This window comes from Lycium ferocissimum, chromosome 2 (genome assembly GCF_029784015.1).
Source record: "Lycium ferocissimum isolate CSIRO_LF1 chromosome 2, AGI_CSIRO_Lferr_CH_V1, whole genome shotgun sequence".
NCBI classification, from domain to species: Eukaryota; Viridiplantae; Streptophyta; class Magnoliopsida; order Solanales; family Solanaceae; genus Lycium; species Lycium ferocissimum.
Window position 1 is genome coordinate 65,554,314 of NC_081343.1, and position 20,055 is coordinate 65,574,368.

The following is a 20,055-nucleotide window of genomic DNA, read 5'->3' on the forward strand; positions in this document are numbered from 1 at the left end:
TAAAGAAAGGAAAGGATATTTATAGCAAGTGTCTGGAGTGGGGTCCCACTTTAAAGATTTTGGAAATAGACCTCTCTTTTTTTTTATTTTTTGTCTTCTCACTATACTTCATAATTTATGGAGGTGACACTTGATAGCATAGTTTTAGTTACGCCTTCAATTTAAATTGAAGTAACATTTGGAACTTCTCTACAACATTCTACATCTTTGGTTAAAAGTGATACTCCCCGTAAGTTTTTCTTTTTCTTGCTCCTTTCTAACTTCTAAGAGTGTTCAATTGTTTAAAAAAGAAAAGTTTTCGCACCCATCCACCCCAATTTAAATATCTCAACTGATTTAGTATTATTATTAAAATGATAGAATTTTTGGTGTGTAAAAACAGAGATAAAGTTAAATTTAAAGCAATTTCAAAGTTATTTGGAATAAAAGTGAATCTCAAAATATCATTTTTGTAAATATAATTATTAAAGGTACATATAAGTGTGAAGAAAATTATATGAGATCACAGTTCCATTTCGGGAGAGAAAAAAATTAAATTCTCTCTTCTCTTTTTCTTAAGTTTTGGTGTGCAAATTACTTGTTACCTCTACTAGTAAAATCTGTAATGATGAAACAAAGTAGAAATATGGTGAAATAATTAAGGTGCAGCCTGACAACCTAAAATATGATAATATAATTAATCTAGAATATGTGGGAAATGATTTGTAGTATTATATAGATCATGGGATCATGTTTTATTTTTCAGAAATGATTTTTCGCTAATTTGTGTTTTCAAAAATTACAAATTCCAACATGCAATACCATATTAACTTGGCAAAAGCATATAATTTACTTTGAATATTGTCTTACTAAAGGAGCCAGTGGAATCTATTAACAGCCAAGGCAAAAGAGAAAGTTGCAGCATTGAGGTCAATACTACTATAAGAGAGCCGCTTTTAGGGGAACGGCACGTTGTCTTGTAGAAGGAGGACCTATTTTGTGGTCCACTTGGAATTTTATTTTCTTCTAAAAGGAAAAATAGAATGCAACTCAATACTTTATCCATAAGCACTATTGATACTATTTTCCAAACAAAAAAAATGTAAATATTTATATGACCATATATCCCTCCGTTTTCAGTATTATTTTAACCAGACTATGTCCTTTACGAGAAGAGTTGAACTGCAAGTATTTATGTTAAGTCAAATTTTCTGAGAAGTTGAATAAAGAAACGGTTATATTAAAAAGAGTGAAAATGAATACCACTTTTGGCAAGACCTAAAAATGAATGTAATGAAATGCCTTATTTTAAATTTTGGATTGTTCAAAAATTGTGCTATTTTCCAGAAAGAAAAATACAGTAAATTTTACTAACAATTCATTCTATTTTCAAGTTCTATTATAAAGGTGAACTTTGTTACACTATTGGACCTATTTAATTTAATTACGTTTCAATTTAACTTTATCAACTGTACCCAACGGAGATGAGAGTCTAGATTGGAACAAATGAATAAGAAACAAATTACCATTGATTAAGTAAATGTAACACAAAGTTACCACAAAGGATTGCTAAGTATACATAAATGAATTCTATATATTTTTGACGCGCTAATTTCTAAGCAGTGGATTTTCCTCTGTATAGAAACTAGCTGTCAAGGGTAAAGTTAAAAAGAGGGAGTAACTTCCTTAGACCTTAAGATGAATAAAGAGAAGAAAATAGTTGACTATAAGTGTTAAAGCCCAACTTTTTTTTTTTTTTTTCTTCTTCCAACTCTTTCCCCTGTCTAAGATAAAGTGAACAGAAGAAGTGTGTAACGGACAAAGCCAAAGTAAGAAAAAGAGAAAGCCAAATTGAGTATATGCAAATGGATTATAAGTTTGAGTCCATTGCAGTGCGAAGTGTTATTTTATTAAATTTGGATATCTTAACTTGTAACGGCTAATTTAAACGAGTCGCTAGTCCTAGAATAGTAATTTTCATAATTCTAGACTCGAACGAGCTTTTAAATACAGGTTTGACGTGGACAATAAAGATTAGTCTAACAAAGTTCAACTTAGGCATAATACCTCGAGACCTCTAAATTTGATATTGTCGTATCAATGCATATAAACTATTTAATGTGGAAATTAAAGGTTCAAAAACAATTCACTTGAAAGTTGGTTTTCTTCTTCACTCTCATGTGCCTAAAAGAGAGTATTTATGCTCTTTATCATGTCAGCATCCTGGGATGAAATACTTAAGACAATAAATAGTTTAGATATGTAAAAAATAAATGATGTCGAGTTTAGAGAGTTCCGAAATATTATATTGCGCAACTTACTTTGAGATTGAAGTGTAGTTATTATCGTAGAAATGTTGAGTATTTTCTTGATTATCGTGGAGCATTTAATTGGGTGGTATATGTTAAGAAAGTTGGGTATACCGCTTGGGATTAATTAATTTGTAGAGTCGCTTTTGGGAAAGATTCACATGAAGTAGTTGATCATATGCAGGCACGAGATTACCATTAAGTATTAGCAATTCTCTAATCACCTAACCACCGCCCTTTGTAATAACTCCATTCACTCTCAAATTGGTCATCAAAATATAACAATTTTTTTTTTTTTTTTTAGAAGTCGTTGGATCAATGTTTTGCCTGACAGGAATTCACGTGCTCAATTTTTTAATGACGTCCAAGGACTTCAAGCATTTATGTTTTTGGAAAACTAAATCTAATAAGATGATTAGTTCTGACGTTAATTAAAAAAAACTAGCACTAACGGTTACTTTTCAAACAAAATATGTTCAAACATTGATCCAATTGACAACATCTCTTAGATGGGCGAAAAGGAAAAAGAAGACGTAAATCAGGCCCAAAAGTTTTACCCCTAGTACAATAAACCGAACGCAACTTTTATTAAAATAAGTTAAGTTGGTCCGTTAATAATGGCAAAAACATATACACAGTACATTTATTTAAGAATTTAATTGTACGTTAAAAAAAATTCAATTTGTTAGTAATTTGGCGAATACAAAAGCTGGTGAGCATTTCAAAATGATGGATGACAAATGGTTTGTTTTGCCTGCCACTACATGCAAGTCGCAAGATGTTGTTCATGTTTTTTCTATAACGTTGAAATTAAGATATACACCGGCTGTCGTTTCAAATAGAAGATATTTTTTTTTTCCATACTCAAGGTATATATAATACGCCGTGAGATAATGAAGAAATTATTGTCCAACTAGCATGTGGAGGAGGTGACATTAACATTTCGTAATTGTTTGACTAAGAAATCTTTAAGAAATATGATGGCCATTCATACTTGTCGTCTTCGATCAGACGTATAGTGTTGTTACCATAGTAAATTTGCGGTTTGAGTTAGTTACTATAGTAAATTTGTGGTTTGAGTTAGTTATACACTATTTGGCCCAAAGATTTGGTCAGTAAGCAGGTAAATAAAAGTCAACGTTTTGGTTGCCCGGTATATGACAAAACTGAGCCCACATTTCTTTACAAACCTGACTTTAATCCTTCTATATGTTAGAAAATTAATAAGTATAGCCACTCTGGTATCTTCAACTCTTTATGTTCAAGAAAGAGATGAAATGGAGGCACCATTTATAAATTTCTACTTATCAGATTTATCTAAAAGATAAGTATAGTTAACTGTGTAGACTAAGTGAGATAAAGAATATGCTACAAGAGGTTAATATATATCAATAAGATAATTTTCTTATAATATTAATATAAATTATAAGTTACGTATATTATCATAAAGCAATACCAAGTCCTTTTACTAATTAGCTTATTAATATGGACTATATGACGCGGGAAGTCACTACAACCAAATTATTCAATGGTTCTACTTTCTTCATTAAAGGATTAATTGTCACTTTCAGGGGGTCTACAAACGACGTGGGAGAAAAACTTTTTCATTTTTTTCCTGTTAATGTGGCTAAAACAAAGGTAATTGTAAAATGTAGACGAGTTCCTATTGGCTCGAACATTAGATTTCATAAACATATAACCATAAGTTGTAACAAATTTACGTAATATATATATATATATATATATATATATATATATATATATATATATATATATATATATATCTTATTGTTAATAATATTATTTTGTCCTACATTTAAGACTTTTACCTAAATAAAGCAGCACGCCTCTAACACATATTTTCACATAGAAAAGAAGAGGATTGAGTTAGCTAGATTTGTAGGACATAGGAAGAGCAGGTACGTAATATTCAATAAGCAGCACTTATGTCTCATGAGTCATGCCATAAGCTATGGGATTCCATGAAATGTCACAAAGCTGTAGTCAAAATCTATAACACAGAGAGGACAAAGAAAACTCTTTTATTTGGAAGAAGAGGACGAATCCTCAGGGTGGATGTATAATACAATTTATGAATTCGGCAGAATTCAGTGATTTTGGTACAAATGGTGTATTTGTGTTGAGAAGTCTACCTCATATATATAAATAATCTATTCCAAATTCAAGAACGATTCTGTCCTAGGATTCAAAATTTTATAATTTACAATTCTGAATCCGCCTCTGAGAGTCGATCTAATGGCCATGCATTAGGGGGTCCACTATGAATTTGATTTTGTGAGCTTGTGGAACCGTAGTGGGGAGCCATTGCTTCCTTGTCTTCCCCAGATCTAACCCTACTGTTCCCTTAACTTGTGGTTAGTCATTCTATCACAATTCCTTCATTTGCCATGCCTCATAGGGAGCCTTTAGAAATGCTGTCCCTTAACTGCCCCCAGCGATTAAAGATGGCGATTTCTCACTATGCATGTTACGTTGCTTTTCTTATTAAATTGTTATTTGGGTGATGCCGTTGATTAACACACGTAAGATAACTAGCTATATATGTGTGCTAGAGAACTTCTGATTTAGTAGGGATCGAATTATTGAAAATATGGCCAAATTAATATATTTCACCCTTGTCAATTTAGTTCGCAGGAATGCATCAATTTCTCATTGGAAAAGACAATGAACTTATAAATTGGACAACTTAAATCATTAACATGGCTTTGTGTACAATGTTGATCTTAAAGCTTCGGACTCCGGGGGATTTGAGGTGGTCGTAGAGGGAAATTAAGTAAATATCTTGTTTAATTAATTGAATCCACAGGACTTAACTTATTCTGTAATAATGATATATATTAATATAGACGGTTTTAGTGATAGTCGCATTCGTACAATAGTGAATTATTTGGTAGGTATACCTTTAACACAAACCCAAACTTTTTTAATATTAATAAAGACGAAAATTATGTAGAAAATTCCTATAGTTCCATGTGCTGCTTATAATTAACAAATTGCTTCATCAAGAGAACTTGGCTCTGTAGGAACAAATCTATCATTGACGATACCAGGAAAGCCGTAACATGGAAAGCCTAATATATATATTAAGAAGTCGATTTCGGAAAATAAGGATTGCGCTTCGTTACTCCACAATTTATTACTATAAAATGTATTCATCTAAGGATCATCAAGAAGCACTTGCTTGGATAATAATGATTTAATGTGAACATAGTACTAGATAGATAACCAGCCTAGATTAATAGGGACATCATAAAGCAACACAACCAAATGATGTGTTATCAAGTACTGACGCAAAGTTCTGAATATTATAACAATAATAACAATGATTACATAAAAATCAACTAAAGGTCAGCGAAGCGGGTGATAATCAATGGAATCACGGTTTAAATCTCAGCAGAGACAAAATCATTGTGAGTCGAGTTATGCAATACCTGCTATTGGTGGAAGCTAGCAATTGTTAAAGATATAATTAAGTAAAATAAAAGTGTGTTCCCTGAAAGAATTAGACATGCACATAAGGAGGTGTATTGAATACATAATTAAGTTAATAAAGTGTGTTCTCTCCGGCTAATTTCCTAAACTTTTAGATGTGATGTTCATAAAAGTTCAAAATCAACTACCTATGTATTGTAGTAGTAAAGATGAGCTCAAAATGATCCGGACATCACACTTATTAAAGAAAAAAATACTAGGAATATTTCCTAACCTAGCTAGTTGGAGTAGTGGCCGTCAATTTCAAGAGTATGGTAATACATCTTAGAGCCTTGTAGGTGGAACCCAGCTTTGATATGTATGGGCAATGTCAATGGCCCAAACTTGATAACTTCTGATGGACTCCTTTTCCACTATGAGATTAAAAAAATGGAACTTATAATCTAAAAGTAAATAAATACAAGTAGTACTCTTTTTGCTCCGCTCGTGTGGTGATTGCCTTTTGTTCTAATCTATCTAATGAAAGTTCTTTCTAGATATCTTACCTAAGAAAAGATAGGTACAAACCTATAAGTAAAAAGTATGGGGACCAAATAAAAGTTTTATGAGAATAGAAGATTAAAGTTTACAAATGGCAATCCCTTTCATTTCATTTATGGGATACCTTGCTTTTGATCGGATTGGAATAAAGCAAAGTTTTCATTTCAAAGTAAAGTTAATCTGCTAAAATATATAGATCTCGTGTGTGCACGGGAGATATACTAGAGATGCTATTACGTTTTTTCCTTTCTGATCATAACTTTGAAATACAAATGATGAAGGAAAGGTACCTAAAATGATAAAATAATAATAATCAATAAAAAAGATAACAGCTTTTGGGTAAGAAATTAAAGAGTACTCTCCTTTGAAAATTTCCATCAACCTCTTTTGCTTTGACGAAGATGCAAAACCCAAAGGGTACGAAAAGAATAATGGGTCGGGTACCATTTTAATTAGTTTTTATTATTTTGAATCATTCACATCTAGAGAAAGATATTTGGTGTTACTTATATTTATCAATGATGTCTTTTCAGGCACCATGTATATACTTTCTCCTTGCTCATTGTATTATGACTCTATCTAAATCATGAAACACGCGTAGACATAATATACTTATAAATTTATGTACAAGACATGCTCTAGATTAGACATGTAGCCAGCATGTACATGTCCATGTAATGTAAGGTGAAAACTTGATTTTTGCGAATTTCTTTTTACAAAATGTCCTTACAAGCTTTGCAAATGTATCCAGATGACCAATATTTTAATTGAACCCCTTAGTAGCTCTTTACCAAATTTGAATGTTGCAGCTATATGTTCATATCCCATTAATGCTTAATAAGAGTTGGATATATGCAGTGAAAGCTTAAGTTTGATGACCAAGAGAGTATAATCCAACATGTAAAGGTGAATAGTTGTTTGACTAAGTTAAATCCTTTAACAGATGATGTATATTCATACATATCACTACGACAAAATATGCTTTTAGCGGTAATTAATTTGCGGCAATAATTTAATTGCTGCCGCTAATTATATTCTAATCAATTATTAATGCGTCTAATACAAAACTTTAAATTTCTAATAATAAATGTCGCTAAAGGCTTTAGCTTGATCTAATGGATTAACCAATTCTTTGATAAATATTTTTGTACAAGAATAACTATTACCGCTAAAAGAAAAATATATTGCCATTAAAAACCTCTTTTGGTGTAGGGCATGTTGGCTTGAATCATACGTAATACTGAAGCTGATTTTTGGGTACCACAATCATGTGGTCGATAGGCACGTAAATTAAAGTCAACGATTTGGTTGCTCATCAGTAAATGGACAAAAGTGAACTCACGTTTCTTCGCAAACCTAAAATTGACAAAATACCGTTACCGCCAATACTTTCTGTGAGCTACCAATGGAAAGGTAAAATATAATATTGGACACTTTTTACTTAGCTTTGCATGGCCTGGAAGTCACTGCAACCAAATTACTCAAATAGTTCTTCGTTTCTTCATTTACGGATGTGTCACCTACATGACTTCACTTTTTCCCCTCTTCGTTTGTTATCATGTCCTATTAATCCTAAAGGCATTGGATGGACACCATATATATTGACAGAGAAAAAAAATAACTATATCTAATTAAATTGAAACTAGCACTAGAATAACGTGTTTTAACCATTAGGTTTTTCTAACTCCAAATCTATCTTTACTTTGATCGGTTTTTTTTTTTTTTATTATTGTTATTATTATGAACCAAGACCGTGAAGTGTTTTCTTGCTTATTGGGTAAAGGTGAGATCTAATTAACCCAAGGATCTCTTGTCTGCTTGGATGTCTTACATATATATGACTTTGCCAAATAAAGCAGCAAATGATATCTAACGTAACACAGATTCAGTTAGAAAACAAGAGTAGTGGATTAGCTAGATTTGTATGACAAAAGGAGAAGGCAAGTATTCGACAGCCCTCATGCTACTATGAACTATGTAAATCCATGAAATTTCACAAAGTAAAGTTGTAGTCAAGGTCTACAACCCAAAGGAGACAAGACAAAACCCTTTGCAAAGAATTTGGAAGAAGAAGATAAAACTTCAGTGTTTACATGGCCATGCATTATCCATAGGGGTCCATTTAGAAAGACCAAAATCACCTTGTTTCATTTTGAAACCAGCTTGTGGAACAATAGTGGGAGCCATTGCTTCCCTGTCCTCCCAAATCCTATACATATTTGTTCCCCTTAACCTCTGATTGGTATTCTGTCACTTCATTCATTTGCCTCTACTTTGAAGTACAACGATTGTGATTTATCACAATATTACGTTGCTTCTCCTATTCAATATCATCATTTATGAGATAATTGATTAATTCACACGTAAGTACTAGGGTAGAGAGCATTTCATTATTGAATGATTTGAAATTATTGCCAAATATGTGTCACCCTGGCCTAATTATTAGTTAACAAGCATGTTTCTCTTTCTCATCGGAAAAGACAGATGAATATAATTCGACCACTTATAATTTAAATCTTTCAAGGGGAAATATATTGGGTGTGATCTATTAGTGAATTATCCATGTATTAAAATTCGCATAACTACTATGCTTGGTGGAAGTTTAGTTTCTATGTATAAAATTCAACACACCAAGTATACAGTGTTTGGTTACCAGTTTACAATCCTGCATAACTAATATATGTATAAGTTATCATGGGGTAATCTATGTATTATTTTATGCAAAGTAGAAGACGGAATAATTAAACCCTACATAACTGCATAAGTTATCATGGGGTAATCTATGTATTATTTTATGCAACGTAGAATATGGAATAAGTAAATCCTACATAACTGCATAATTAACTCATGCATTTTTAATACCTGCATAACTCTTACCAGCAATCAAGCAACCCTGTAAGGCTTCGTTTTAGTACACCACAATCCTTAACTTTTTTGGCTAGTATTTTAATGACATTTTAATCATTTTATCATAAAAATAATTATCAACATCGGTTTACCAAACACACTAAATGTGGTATTATCAGTTTCAACTCTTCTATCCAAATATGTAACTGTTTATTTATAAAATTAGATTTAGTACTTGATAGTTATCATCTACTTTTAATCAACTAATCCAAAGAGGCTCGAAACTATCAAATGGGATGTGTCTGACAAGTTACCAAAGTAAGCAAAGATCCTAAGTTCAAGTACTTTGAGGCAGGGGCAGAGCTGCACTAGGTTGAACATCTCTGTCACGTAAAATTGTACTATGTATATAAGTAAAATTTTATTATATTTCTGGATATACGGTAAAATGAACCCCCTTCAAACAAAGAAGGAGTTAGTCCAACCGTTAAGGGTGTTCAAAATGCCCTAAAGATTGTAGGTTCGATCCCCTACTTGCTCGAGACAGACCAAATGCGAGTCCGTTGCATTTTGCACCCCTATCATATGCCTTCTTTTGTAATTTGCACCCTATCCTATTCATTTTAATGATTTTCACCCTAACCTCCTTATTTTCTTGCAAAACAATAATATTACTCTTTTATAAGAAAATTCAAGAGGGACAAAATAGGAAAATATAAATAATAATAATATTTTTTATTTCTTAAAATTATTTTTTACTGTTGGAGGTAATTAAATTAAACTGAAATCTTTGTCTGTTCCAAATTCACTTGCCAATAGCGTAAAAACGTACAACACGATTAATTGAATCCTAATTCGTTGGAATATTTAGGTAGATTGATAAGTTGGTTCATGCTTATGGTTGAATCTTAAATAGAAATTTGCTTCGATCATTGATTTCTATGTTAATGAGATTTGAGTATCAACGAATCTAATGAATCACCTGATAGATTATGTTTTGCATCATCTGAGCTTTTCAATCGGAGTACTGAACAGTTCTTAAATAGTTTGTCTTTTAAACACATGGCTCTTCGGTTCAACTTGGCACGAACCAAGAATTTATCGACATCCTCGACTTATATATTGTATGTCGAATTCTATCGACCAAATACAACCCATTAAGTGTTGTTGCGTCTTCTCCGTTGCGCATTATCAACTAGAAAGGCATTTAACTTCTCCAAGCTAACCTACAAACAATTTCTTTGGACCTGCAATCAACTGCCAATTATATTATAACTTACTAGAGGGTAAGGTTAAGTGTTGCAGTCACCTCGTAGTTAATGCAGTGGCCGTCAATGGATCCATTTCTATTTCTCGGGCAAGCAAGAATGTAATGAATAAAGTATACTGTGATTGCTTCTGTTCTTAAAACAAATCTTCACTAATTTCCTCCCAACAAACAAACTAATAGAACACTGATATTGAGTACACGTACGGTAACATAAGGTAATTTTGCTTTGGAAAGAGACCAGTCTTTTTTTTGTTTTTTTTTTAATTTTATGCAATTTCTTTTGGGTTTTTATTTGTATTTTTCCTAATTTACCCTCCTGAAAATTTTATAAAAGAGTGGTTTTATTGTTTTGCAAGGAAATAAGGAGGTTAGGGTGCAAATTATTAAAAAAAATAGGATGGGGTGCAAATCACAAAAGAAGGTAGATGTTAGGGGTGCAAAACGCAACGAACTCACCAAATGCTGGCTTCATTTACTCATTTTTATTAATAAAAAATGGAGTATTCTATGGTTTGAATTACGTCACAATACATGGCTTTTAGAATAATGATCTTATTTTTTAATAAATTTATTTTAAAAAGGGGAAAACATTTTTTTTTTAAATAGAACAACAAATTTTCTATGCCTTAGCTAATATTAGGTAGTTAGATTTAAAATTTTATGTGCACCCACTCATCAATTTTTTTTTAATTATTTACTACTTTAAGATTTGAATACCCTTAGAAATCTTTTTGGCTCCGCCACTGCTTTGAGGCAACTCATTATTAAAAGGAAATCAATAGATACATAATCAAGTAGAGATGGTCGCATTTGTACACGACTAGAATCATGTGATATGGCGGACTCGAACACACTTGCTATATTTCTTTATCACAATATAGATTAATGAATAAATAATTAAAGAAAAAAACATCTTAAAGTAATTCACCCTTGCATGTGCTTCATCAACCGTCCTATAATTAACTAATTGCTTAATCAAGAATAGAAGTCTCATAGGCTCTATTGGAACAGCCTATTCAATAGAAAATTAAATACCATCAGTAGGAACAATGGGTCCTTAAAAGCCTAACAGAAGTCGTTTTACGGAAAATATGGACTGCCCTTGGTTACTTGATTATTTTATTAGAAAAGTCACAGGCTCAACCATATGAAAGGCTTAGATAAAAGGTGATCCTCCTGAAAGCAATTGATTACATATTTATTTAATGGGAAAGCATATTAGATAGACAACCAGCCTAGATTAGTAGGGTAATACAAAACAACTCAACAAAATGATGTTTTATTAAGTAAAGGAATTGGGAAGAAAAGTTTCTAATTATATAACAATATTAGTTAACGATAATTACATAAAAGATTTCGAAAGTAAGTCTATAGTGGCTGTCAATTTCGAGATTGCTAACACATCATACTCGTACATTGGTAGAAACCAATTTTGATATGTCTAAAGGATCATAATTTAAAACTTGTAATGGAGTTAAGCAAAGGAGGAATCATTTTTCCATTTTTTATTTTTTTTTTGGCTTTTCCACTGTGGAATTAAAAAAATGGATTGATAATCTAAAAGAAAATACTACATAGTACCCCTTTTTCTCCGCTCGTGTGGTGGTTGCCCTCAGTTCTTTAATCTTCTATTGAAAGGCCTCTCTAGATGACAAGCCAAGTCTCTGTCATTGGCCTTGAAAAGAAAAAAAGATGACTAGCTAAATCGTGATAGGTGCCCTAGACCTCAAAGGTTGTGGGAACCAAATAAAAGTTGTATGACAATAGAAGACTAAAGTTATACAAAGGGGGAATCACCTTCATTTAGATTAATGGGGATCACAGGGATACTTTGCTCTTGATCGGATTGGAATAAAGCAAAGTTTTCAAATCAGAGTAAAGGTTCCCTAAAACAAATCACATTATGTGCTGGGGAGATGCAGTTACATTGTCCCTTTTCTTTCTGATTTACAGCTGTGAAAGAATGAAAAAGGAAAGCTACCCAAACAAAAAAAGAACGAACTATAGCATAAAGGAATATCTTTTGGATAAGAAAGAGTATCTTACAAATTTCATCAACTCACTATGCTTTGGTGAAGATGCAAAACCAAAGGATAAGGGATTAGTCTGAATCATTTGATTGTTAGACAGAGATCTTAGTTAGTAATTAAATCCATCAATGATGTCCTATCAAGCATATAGTTATCAGAAATTGATGCTGAGTTGGTTTACGTCATTCGTGGCTGGCACAAGCACACAAATAAAATCACCTACAGTCTCCAATATTTTTCAATAGTTCCAGTCTGACAATATGATCCAAAATATCTAACTACACACCCTTTCCCCATGTCCTGTCAACCCGTTAACAAACACCACACATCTTGGCCTGCCAATGGCGCGATCTACGCTTGCTTTATCCGATATATAGTTAGGTTGATGCCTCCTTCAAAATGGTCTTGCGTCGTTAACGATATAAACATAGTTTAACCGCAGGTCACATTCTAAACATCATTTACAACTAGTTTTAATCATTACAATGCCAATATTATATCGAGGTTACTGGCGTGAATATCAAAATTTTAGGACTTATCTCTCTTCTTTTGTTCTTCCAAAGGGGAAGCTACCAGTCTTCAAGGCCAAAACTGTGACATTTTTGTTACGACTTTTATCTAGTAGATTCAAAGCACCGAATTACAACAAGATACTACACATTCTTTCTTTTTTGTCTGCAAGCTTCTAACCTAATCTCATCTAGTTCTTGTTTTGAAAAAATTATGACAGTTAAAACCTTTTTCCATTTCTCAAAGGGGTGCCACTCCGTCATCTTCATGACAAAGATGCAATGGATCGGATCATAATGCACTTTAGCCGACCACCTTCATTCCAACTATTTTCTAACCTGGGTAAATCCTTCAAACACATTACCGTTCTCATGTGACATCAACCTCCTGTATCTTAAACATTTCTTATTCTGGGGCTATGCTTAGTTCCCGGAGCTATACTCTATCCCGAGAGCTCCGAGGATTGCAAACTAGTTTGCGCGGCGTGTTGCATGTACACGCACTGGGATCTGACTCGGGATTCAATTTCAGATAATTACCTAAAAATACAATAGTATCTTGATTTATACATGCATGCATGCTTGTAGAACTTCAAGCTCACCCAAACCTATTCTTTCGCTAGCTAAATCTTTTTCCAGCTTTTGGTAATTCACTTGGTAAAACATGTAACAGGCACAAGTTCTGGTATTGATACATTATCCTAAAGGAGCTCAAATAATTTAATTATCACGCTAAATATCCTCTAAAAGTTTAGAAGAAACCAAAAACAAATAAACACAACACAGGAATAAAACATCACACCATCAACCCAAATTCTGCTTCAGCATGAGTTTAGCAGTAACAATACAGCAGTCATATTTTTTTAGTTGTAACAATACAGCAGTACCATATACCGCACACAGTTTAACACTCGTTCACCTTGATCAGGTTTATGCATCCAGTCATGCCTGAAGTATCAGTATCTCGATCGCCTCCTGCTGCAATATCAGCTCATGTAAGTCATCTAGCACATCAAAACAAAATGGCAAAACACGCAATTGAAACTCACCGAGGTGAACGAGACCGGGAAATGGAACGAGAAAGAGAGTGTGAACTAGAGTGAGAACGCGAAGGCGAATGTGAATGAGAGTGAGACCGAGTGCGCGACCGTGAGTGAGACCTTGAACGTGAACGATATCTACGAGAACTCCTTTCTCTGCTTGGGCTCCGGCTACGTCGATGCCTTCACCCATTTCAAATAATTCAGTCGTTAGCAGTGAAAGATAATAATTTGCAGAGACATGACGAGAAAGTCAACCAAATCTTAAAAAAAGAAAAAATCAAACAGAAGAATAACACTGCTAAATATTGTTCAATTTAAATACCGGACTTTTTTTTTGGGGGGGGGGGGGGGGGGTAAAGTAAGCAAATTGATTCAGAAAGGCATCAAGTAGATGCAAAGTTGCAGAAAGAAATCTAAGCTTCAAACATATAGCTACATGAAGCCAACAAAACCTATGCTACCTTACAAACTCTGCTAAGTAAGAGTCAAGGAGCCAACAAAATCCAAAAAGTTATCAACACTGTTTACAAGAGTATGGAAATGCCAACTAAACAAACTAATGAAGCAGATTCCTTTCAAAGAACTGGTAGGAGTTGAAGCATAACCTGAGAAAGAAAAGATTTAGTAATACATAACAGATAATGGTTTGTGGGGAAGCACAAGATGAGCTGTTGCCTAATAGCAGCAATGTGACAGCGGAACTACGGAATTTTCTTCTAAAATTGTTTTCTGTTAGTTGGCAATGTTCGAAGCTTCTTCGGTGCTAAAAACTAAGGTACAAGAGACTAGGAAATATCCAAGTGTTAAGAGGAACCAAACGCTTCAGAAGGATTGGAGAAGTCTTTTGACTACAAGTGTCAACTGGGTGGGGGTCAAATGGGAAGGTTAGTTCAATATAGATTAGCAATGGGTCATAACTCAACTAGTCCAACTCAAATTATAAATAGGGCACTACATCCATGCCCGTGTGTCAACAGAAACTGCAGAATAATGCATCAATCAACAATTATACAACCACATAGTTTGATGACTTTGATCTGCATTCCCCATAGAATGCAAGCAGTAGCAATAATGTTCTCTCCCACTTCCTTGACACTTCCTCTATCCCACTTCACATGACATTAAGTTAATAGGGGAGAAATAATTTTGTTCTTTCACTAGAAATTTTTTCAAACATTTGAAGTACTTTAAATCATAAAACTTCATTTTCTAATATGTTTATGTAGCTTTAAATCAGAAAATTAACTTCTAAAAGAATAAGGAATTAATGGCCAATTCACACTAAATCTAGGAGTAAATTGTTACAGTGAACCAGAAGTTATTCAGGAGCACAAGTTCTTCAGGAGGTCTCCAACAAATGAAACAAAGGACTGCTTAGATAGTTAAATCTCCGTCTTAACTATAGGAATTCCTAAACTTTAGCAGTCTCAAATAAACCAACTTTTTCTACTTACAATTTTTCTCGAGTTTGTTATGAGCTCAAATGTGACCTTTTTTTTTTTTTTTTTTTTTTTTTTTTTTGGGGTGAAGTAAACAAATTTCATTAGAAAGGCATCAAGTAGATGCAAGTTACAGTGAGCTCAAATGTGACTTCTTCATCAGACAACAACAAATGTGTTTTAAAAGAAAACAAACAAACAACTTCAAGTAAGCAAATGCTTACTCCCTTTTCACTCCAATACCCCCACTCCACCCCCACCACCAAAAAGAAAAAGAACAAGAAAAAGAGAATGGTCACAACAACTCCGGCAAGACAATGCTTACTTCTGACAGATTCAACTCTCCTACACATCAAGAACAGTATAACAACAAGGATGAGTATTAGTACCTTCGAGGGGAACGGCTGTAACTTCTACTACGGCTTCGGCGGCGATACCGACTTACTCGGCTTGTCTCTGCTAGCTTTTCAAGCCTCTGTTTCTCTTGTTCTCTTTTCTTGGCAATTTCAATAGCTGTATCTTTCTTGACTGCAAAAGGCATCATTTTAGGTAAAATGTACAACGCATTGCACGCAACAATATGACCCACACAATCAAACAAAAAGAAGAGAGACGAGATCTTTTCAAATAAAAAAATGAAGAGGCGTGAGGTCCTCATTCTTGTTATATTGCTGCATGCAGCACATTACAGAAGACAAACAGTTTACTCCTCGGATGCACATGAAGTAATGTATACTTTGTTTGTTCAATTGTTTGCTCATAATCCTCTTAAGTCGCTCCTGAGGTGTTTCCTTCTTTTCACCCTGCTGCTGTTTAGAGAGGCTTGAGCTACTAGTTGTCTTGTTTAACTTTGATAGTGCTGAGGATGCACTGCCAAGACCAGAAAAAGGACAAATAAGTAACTAGCTTGTTTTTTAAGGAGAGCAAAATTGAGAATTTAATCGCCCTCATACACTTACAAGCACAAAATAAATACATGGGGGAGGGAAAGAACAAATAGTCAAATAGATAGAAAGTGGAAAGGTGTAAAAGACATACCTTGTCGGTGTTTTCAACATTTGGCCACCCTTATCCTTATCAATAGATACCCCAGATGCAGGATCTACATGGAGGGCCTCAAGAATACGACCAGTTGATGGCCTGCAGAAAAGTGAGATTTTAAACAAGACTTGTTTCGTGTTATCATGCAAATTGAACAGCATCAAGTAAGTTCAATTCAGGGGAAATGAGCTTCAGATCGGAAGCTTGCTCCCTCTTCCCCTTGACAGTTATTCGAACACGTGTAAATGGTGATATATTCTAAACCACATTAAGTTCCTCAGCTAACAAATGGATGAAAAGCTGCAGCAGAGAAAAGACTGTCCAATCTAGCTTTGCAAGAATTAAAGGTGAAGTGCTCCGACCGGTTCAATGGATCAGTTCGAGACGCAGGAGACGGTGGTGGAGAATATCCCTCAATTTTAGGCTCATTTTCATCAGCTGCGCCACCAAATTCAGTAATATACTCTATCTTCGGAGTTCTCTCCTTGCCTTGGTAAATATCATCAGATTTTCCTCCACGTTCGTAGCGCCTTGAATGGGGAGGCGAGTATGACAGAGACCTTGACCTGGATCTGTGCAGATGGAAAAAATGATTAAACCAACATTAGACAGACCACTGGGCATGTAAAAAGTGCATAAATAAAATACCAAAGATAACAAACCTTCTGGAACGTGAATAAGCTTCGTATGTCGGACTTCGTCGAGACTCACTGCATAAAGAAAGAGGAAAAAAGAGAGTGAGTGAGGGAACAAATCGTACAACTGGGCTTTTGACCTGCTCTTTAGTATACAAGAGTAAGTGTTATAGATGCAAAAGAGCTAAGAGTACCGATAGGGATCATGATGGAGAACCCTACTCCCAGTAACACGGGCTGCTTCTCTTTCCCTCTCCCTTTCTAATTGAGAAGCCTTTCTTCTCTCTTTGCGACTAAGCTTCCTCTGCAAAGGTATGATTAGTATGACAGTATACCTAATTTAGCAACAATTAAGTCCCACATAAAGACAACTTACTATTGCAGGATCTCCCTTGATTACTTCTCTTTGCCTCCTTTCTTCCTCCTTAGCCTTTTTGTCCATGTAGACAAGCCACCCATACCTTTTCACTCCATAATCTTTGGCAATTGACTCCATCACTTCATCGTTGCTATCATCACTGTTAAAATCTTCTTCCTCATCATCATCCTCGTCATCATCACCATCTTCTTCGCCATCTGAAAAGTGAGCTTCGTCTTTTCCCTCTCCGTCGTACGAAAAACCCACTTGTGAATACGAGCCCTTGCTCGCTGAAGGCTGAGAAAGTTGAGGTCTGCAATACCAAGAATTTTAGAAACTATTTAATGTAACATCCCAGTTGAGAAGTGTCATATCACAGAGTTGAAAAGTGTTGTATCACAGAGTTGAAAAGTGTCATATCACAGAACACCAAGAAAACCCACAAACAAATAACAAGTTTCAATTAATCGCAACATACTTGCAGAAGAAGCCAATCAAGACACTAAATATTACCAGCACAACTCTGTACCAACTAATAATCTCTATAGTGAACATTTCATTAAGTATCAACATGATAATACCCATCTACAGAAGTATATTTTTGCCTTCACATTACAAAAGCTGACAAAGAGTGAGACGAAAAAAGAAGTACCACTTGTGAGAGTCAATAAAAACTATAAATTATATTAAACAGGAAATGCAACACACAAACATGATGAATATTAGAAATCTAGGCTGTAGAATATAAGAATTACACGCAAATGTTCTCTTTACTTTTTACACAGAGTGATTTTCATTACTAGGAACATTAATAACAGACAAAGTAAGAAGTCAATTCTTCAATTTTCCTAATAACCTAAATAATTTTATTAAAGATGGGGAAGATACCATAAAAAAAATTAAAAAATAAAAAATAAAAAAAACAAGTAAAGAACCTATATCAAGATATTTCTACTAGAAACTCAATCTTCTATATAAATAGGAATCTCATGGGTGCACCGAAGGCAAGACACAAGAGGCTACATTTCAATTTTACAAAATCATTGTCAACCCCTACAAACGCTGTCCAATTTCTCTCTTTCTATATCACCCACAGAGGGCTAATGGAGCAACATCCCATGCCCTCAGTGTCCCGTTCCTCTTTCCAAATGCCAAACTGTACAACACTTCCTTCAAAGAGTTATTTAATATCTTTGAGTCAAGACTAACTATCAACTCTGAACAAAAAAGAAAGAGCGACTATCAAGTAATTAAATACTAAATAGTAGTTACTATGTTGTAGACGACAACTGTAAACAAACAAAGTTCAACAAAATTCACAATGCTACACAAAATCTAAATGCAGTGATCAATAAGTCTGCATCAAATAATTGAACCTAAACCGTTTTCACTTTGGGACAATGCCATCAAGAATATTTTTCATTTTAGAAAGCTCTCATGTTTGCTTCTTCCCTTTCTTTTCTATTTATCTTCGCAGAGTAGGGGGAGCGGACAACTAAAAGACAAAAGACCTAAAGTGAAAATAAGGAGAGAAAATAGGAACCTGTCAGAGCCAAGAAGTGCAGTGGTCTTAGCCTCCATCTCCTGATTAACATGCTCCATACCCTCTTCGTCCTTAACTGTCAATACATAATGTTAACTCGGGCAGTGGAATGGTCTCCCAAAAAATAGGCAGAATTATTTCTAAATGCCTCTATCCTATAATGAAAAGTAAAATGTAAGGATAGTCAAAAAAACCAAAGAAGTACCGACATCCTCTACGCCGATGCTTAATTAAATCCCGATAACGCTGAAAATTAACAAACTCTTCTAGTTCTTCCTCTTCGTCTGTTCTTTGTGGGGCCCTACGATGTCGGGAACTAGTATCTCGAATAAAATCAAGAAGAGCACGCCCATCAAATCTGTAAGATGATAGTCAAAACGTCAGTCAGCGAAATCTCGTACGACAATCGGTAGTCTATCATCATAAGAGTTGTGATTAAATACACTGGGTATGTAGTAGTAGTTGTTTACCTGTCAATCAATATGTCGTGTTTGCCATTCCAAGGTATCCTGATAGATATAGAAAGAAATTAGGTCATGGAATTGATATTGAAATGTTTAGTGTATCAGGGAAAAAGGCATACAGGCCTTGGTGATCCTGGGTGGCGTGATAAAGAGCGTCGTCGCGATAAATACGAGAACGAGAGCCGATAGCTTGAATGGATTGTTGAGGATCGCCACGTCGTTTAGCCAGGAAGATAGCGCGTCTCTGAGCTCTCTTACGAGCAGCATCCATCATATCGTGCACTTTCTTCTCCGACCTTCGAGCTTCGTGCCACATCTTCAATCCCAATTCCAAACCCTAATAATAACACTTTGTTTTTTCTCTGCGATTCATTGCTCTTTTAATATATATATGGAACTACCATCATGTGATAATCACGTGCGACACCAATTAATTTGTTACTTCACGACTAATTAATTTCACCAGCTTACTATTTGTATCTGTCTATCTTCTATATTATAATAATATTAAATTCAAAAGTCTCATTTTATTTTTTTAAACACGCATTTAATTAAATACTAAGACATTTAAACGTAAGGACGGAAGGAGTAAGAT

General features: G+C 34.2%; 1 protein-coding gene across 2 annotated transcripts; it reads right to left on the reverse strand.

The window, feature by feature from the left end:
- Nucleotides 1–13,604: 13,604 nt before the first annotated feature.
- LOC132046863 (uncharacterized) lies at nucleotides 13,605–19,817 on the reverse strand. Of its 2 annotated transcripts, none has more exons than XM_059437665.1 (13): nucleotides 19,580–19,817; nucleotides 19,467–19,505; nucleotides 19,206–19,354; nucleotides 18,997–19,072; nucleotides 17,472–17,766; nucleotides 17,290–17,399; nucleotides 17,123–17,170; nucleotides 16,823–17,032; nucleotides 16,458–16,559; nucleotides 16,156–16,289; nucleotides 15,809–15,947; nucleotides 13,987–14,160; nucleotides 13,605–13,912 (listed from the first exon to the last, which is right to left on the reverse strand). In XM_059437665.1, exons 1-13 carry the CDS (start codon nucleotides 19,774–19,776, stop codon nucleotides 13,894–13,896), a joined length of 1,692 nt encoding a protein of 563 aa, XP_059293648.1. In that variant the 5' UTR covers nucleotides 19,777–19,817; the 3' UTR covers nucleotides 13,605–13,893. The 2 variants fall into 2 exon arrangements, with proteins under 2 accessions (XP_059293648.1, XP_059293647.1); XM_059437664.1 differs by having other exon boundaries at nucleotides 13,605–13,915.
- Nucleotides 19,818–20,055: the final 238 nt, after the last annotated feature.

Excerpts from the sequence above, each read along its gene's own strand:
- LOC132046863 (XM_059437664.1), bottom strand. The coding sequence starts at position 19,776 with ATGTGGCACGAAGCTCGAAGGTCGGAGAAGAAAGTGCACGATATGATG. Across the intron at positions 17,171-17,289 it reads CTCCATCATGATCCCTATCG|TGAGTCTCGACGAAGTCCGA; the intron begins GTACTCTTAGCT and ends TTCTTTATGCAG. Across the intron at positions 16,560-16,822 it reads CGAACTGATCCATTGAACCG|GCCATCAACTGGTCGTATTC; the intron begins GTCGGAGCACTT and ends ACTTTTCTGCAG.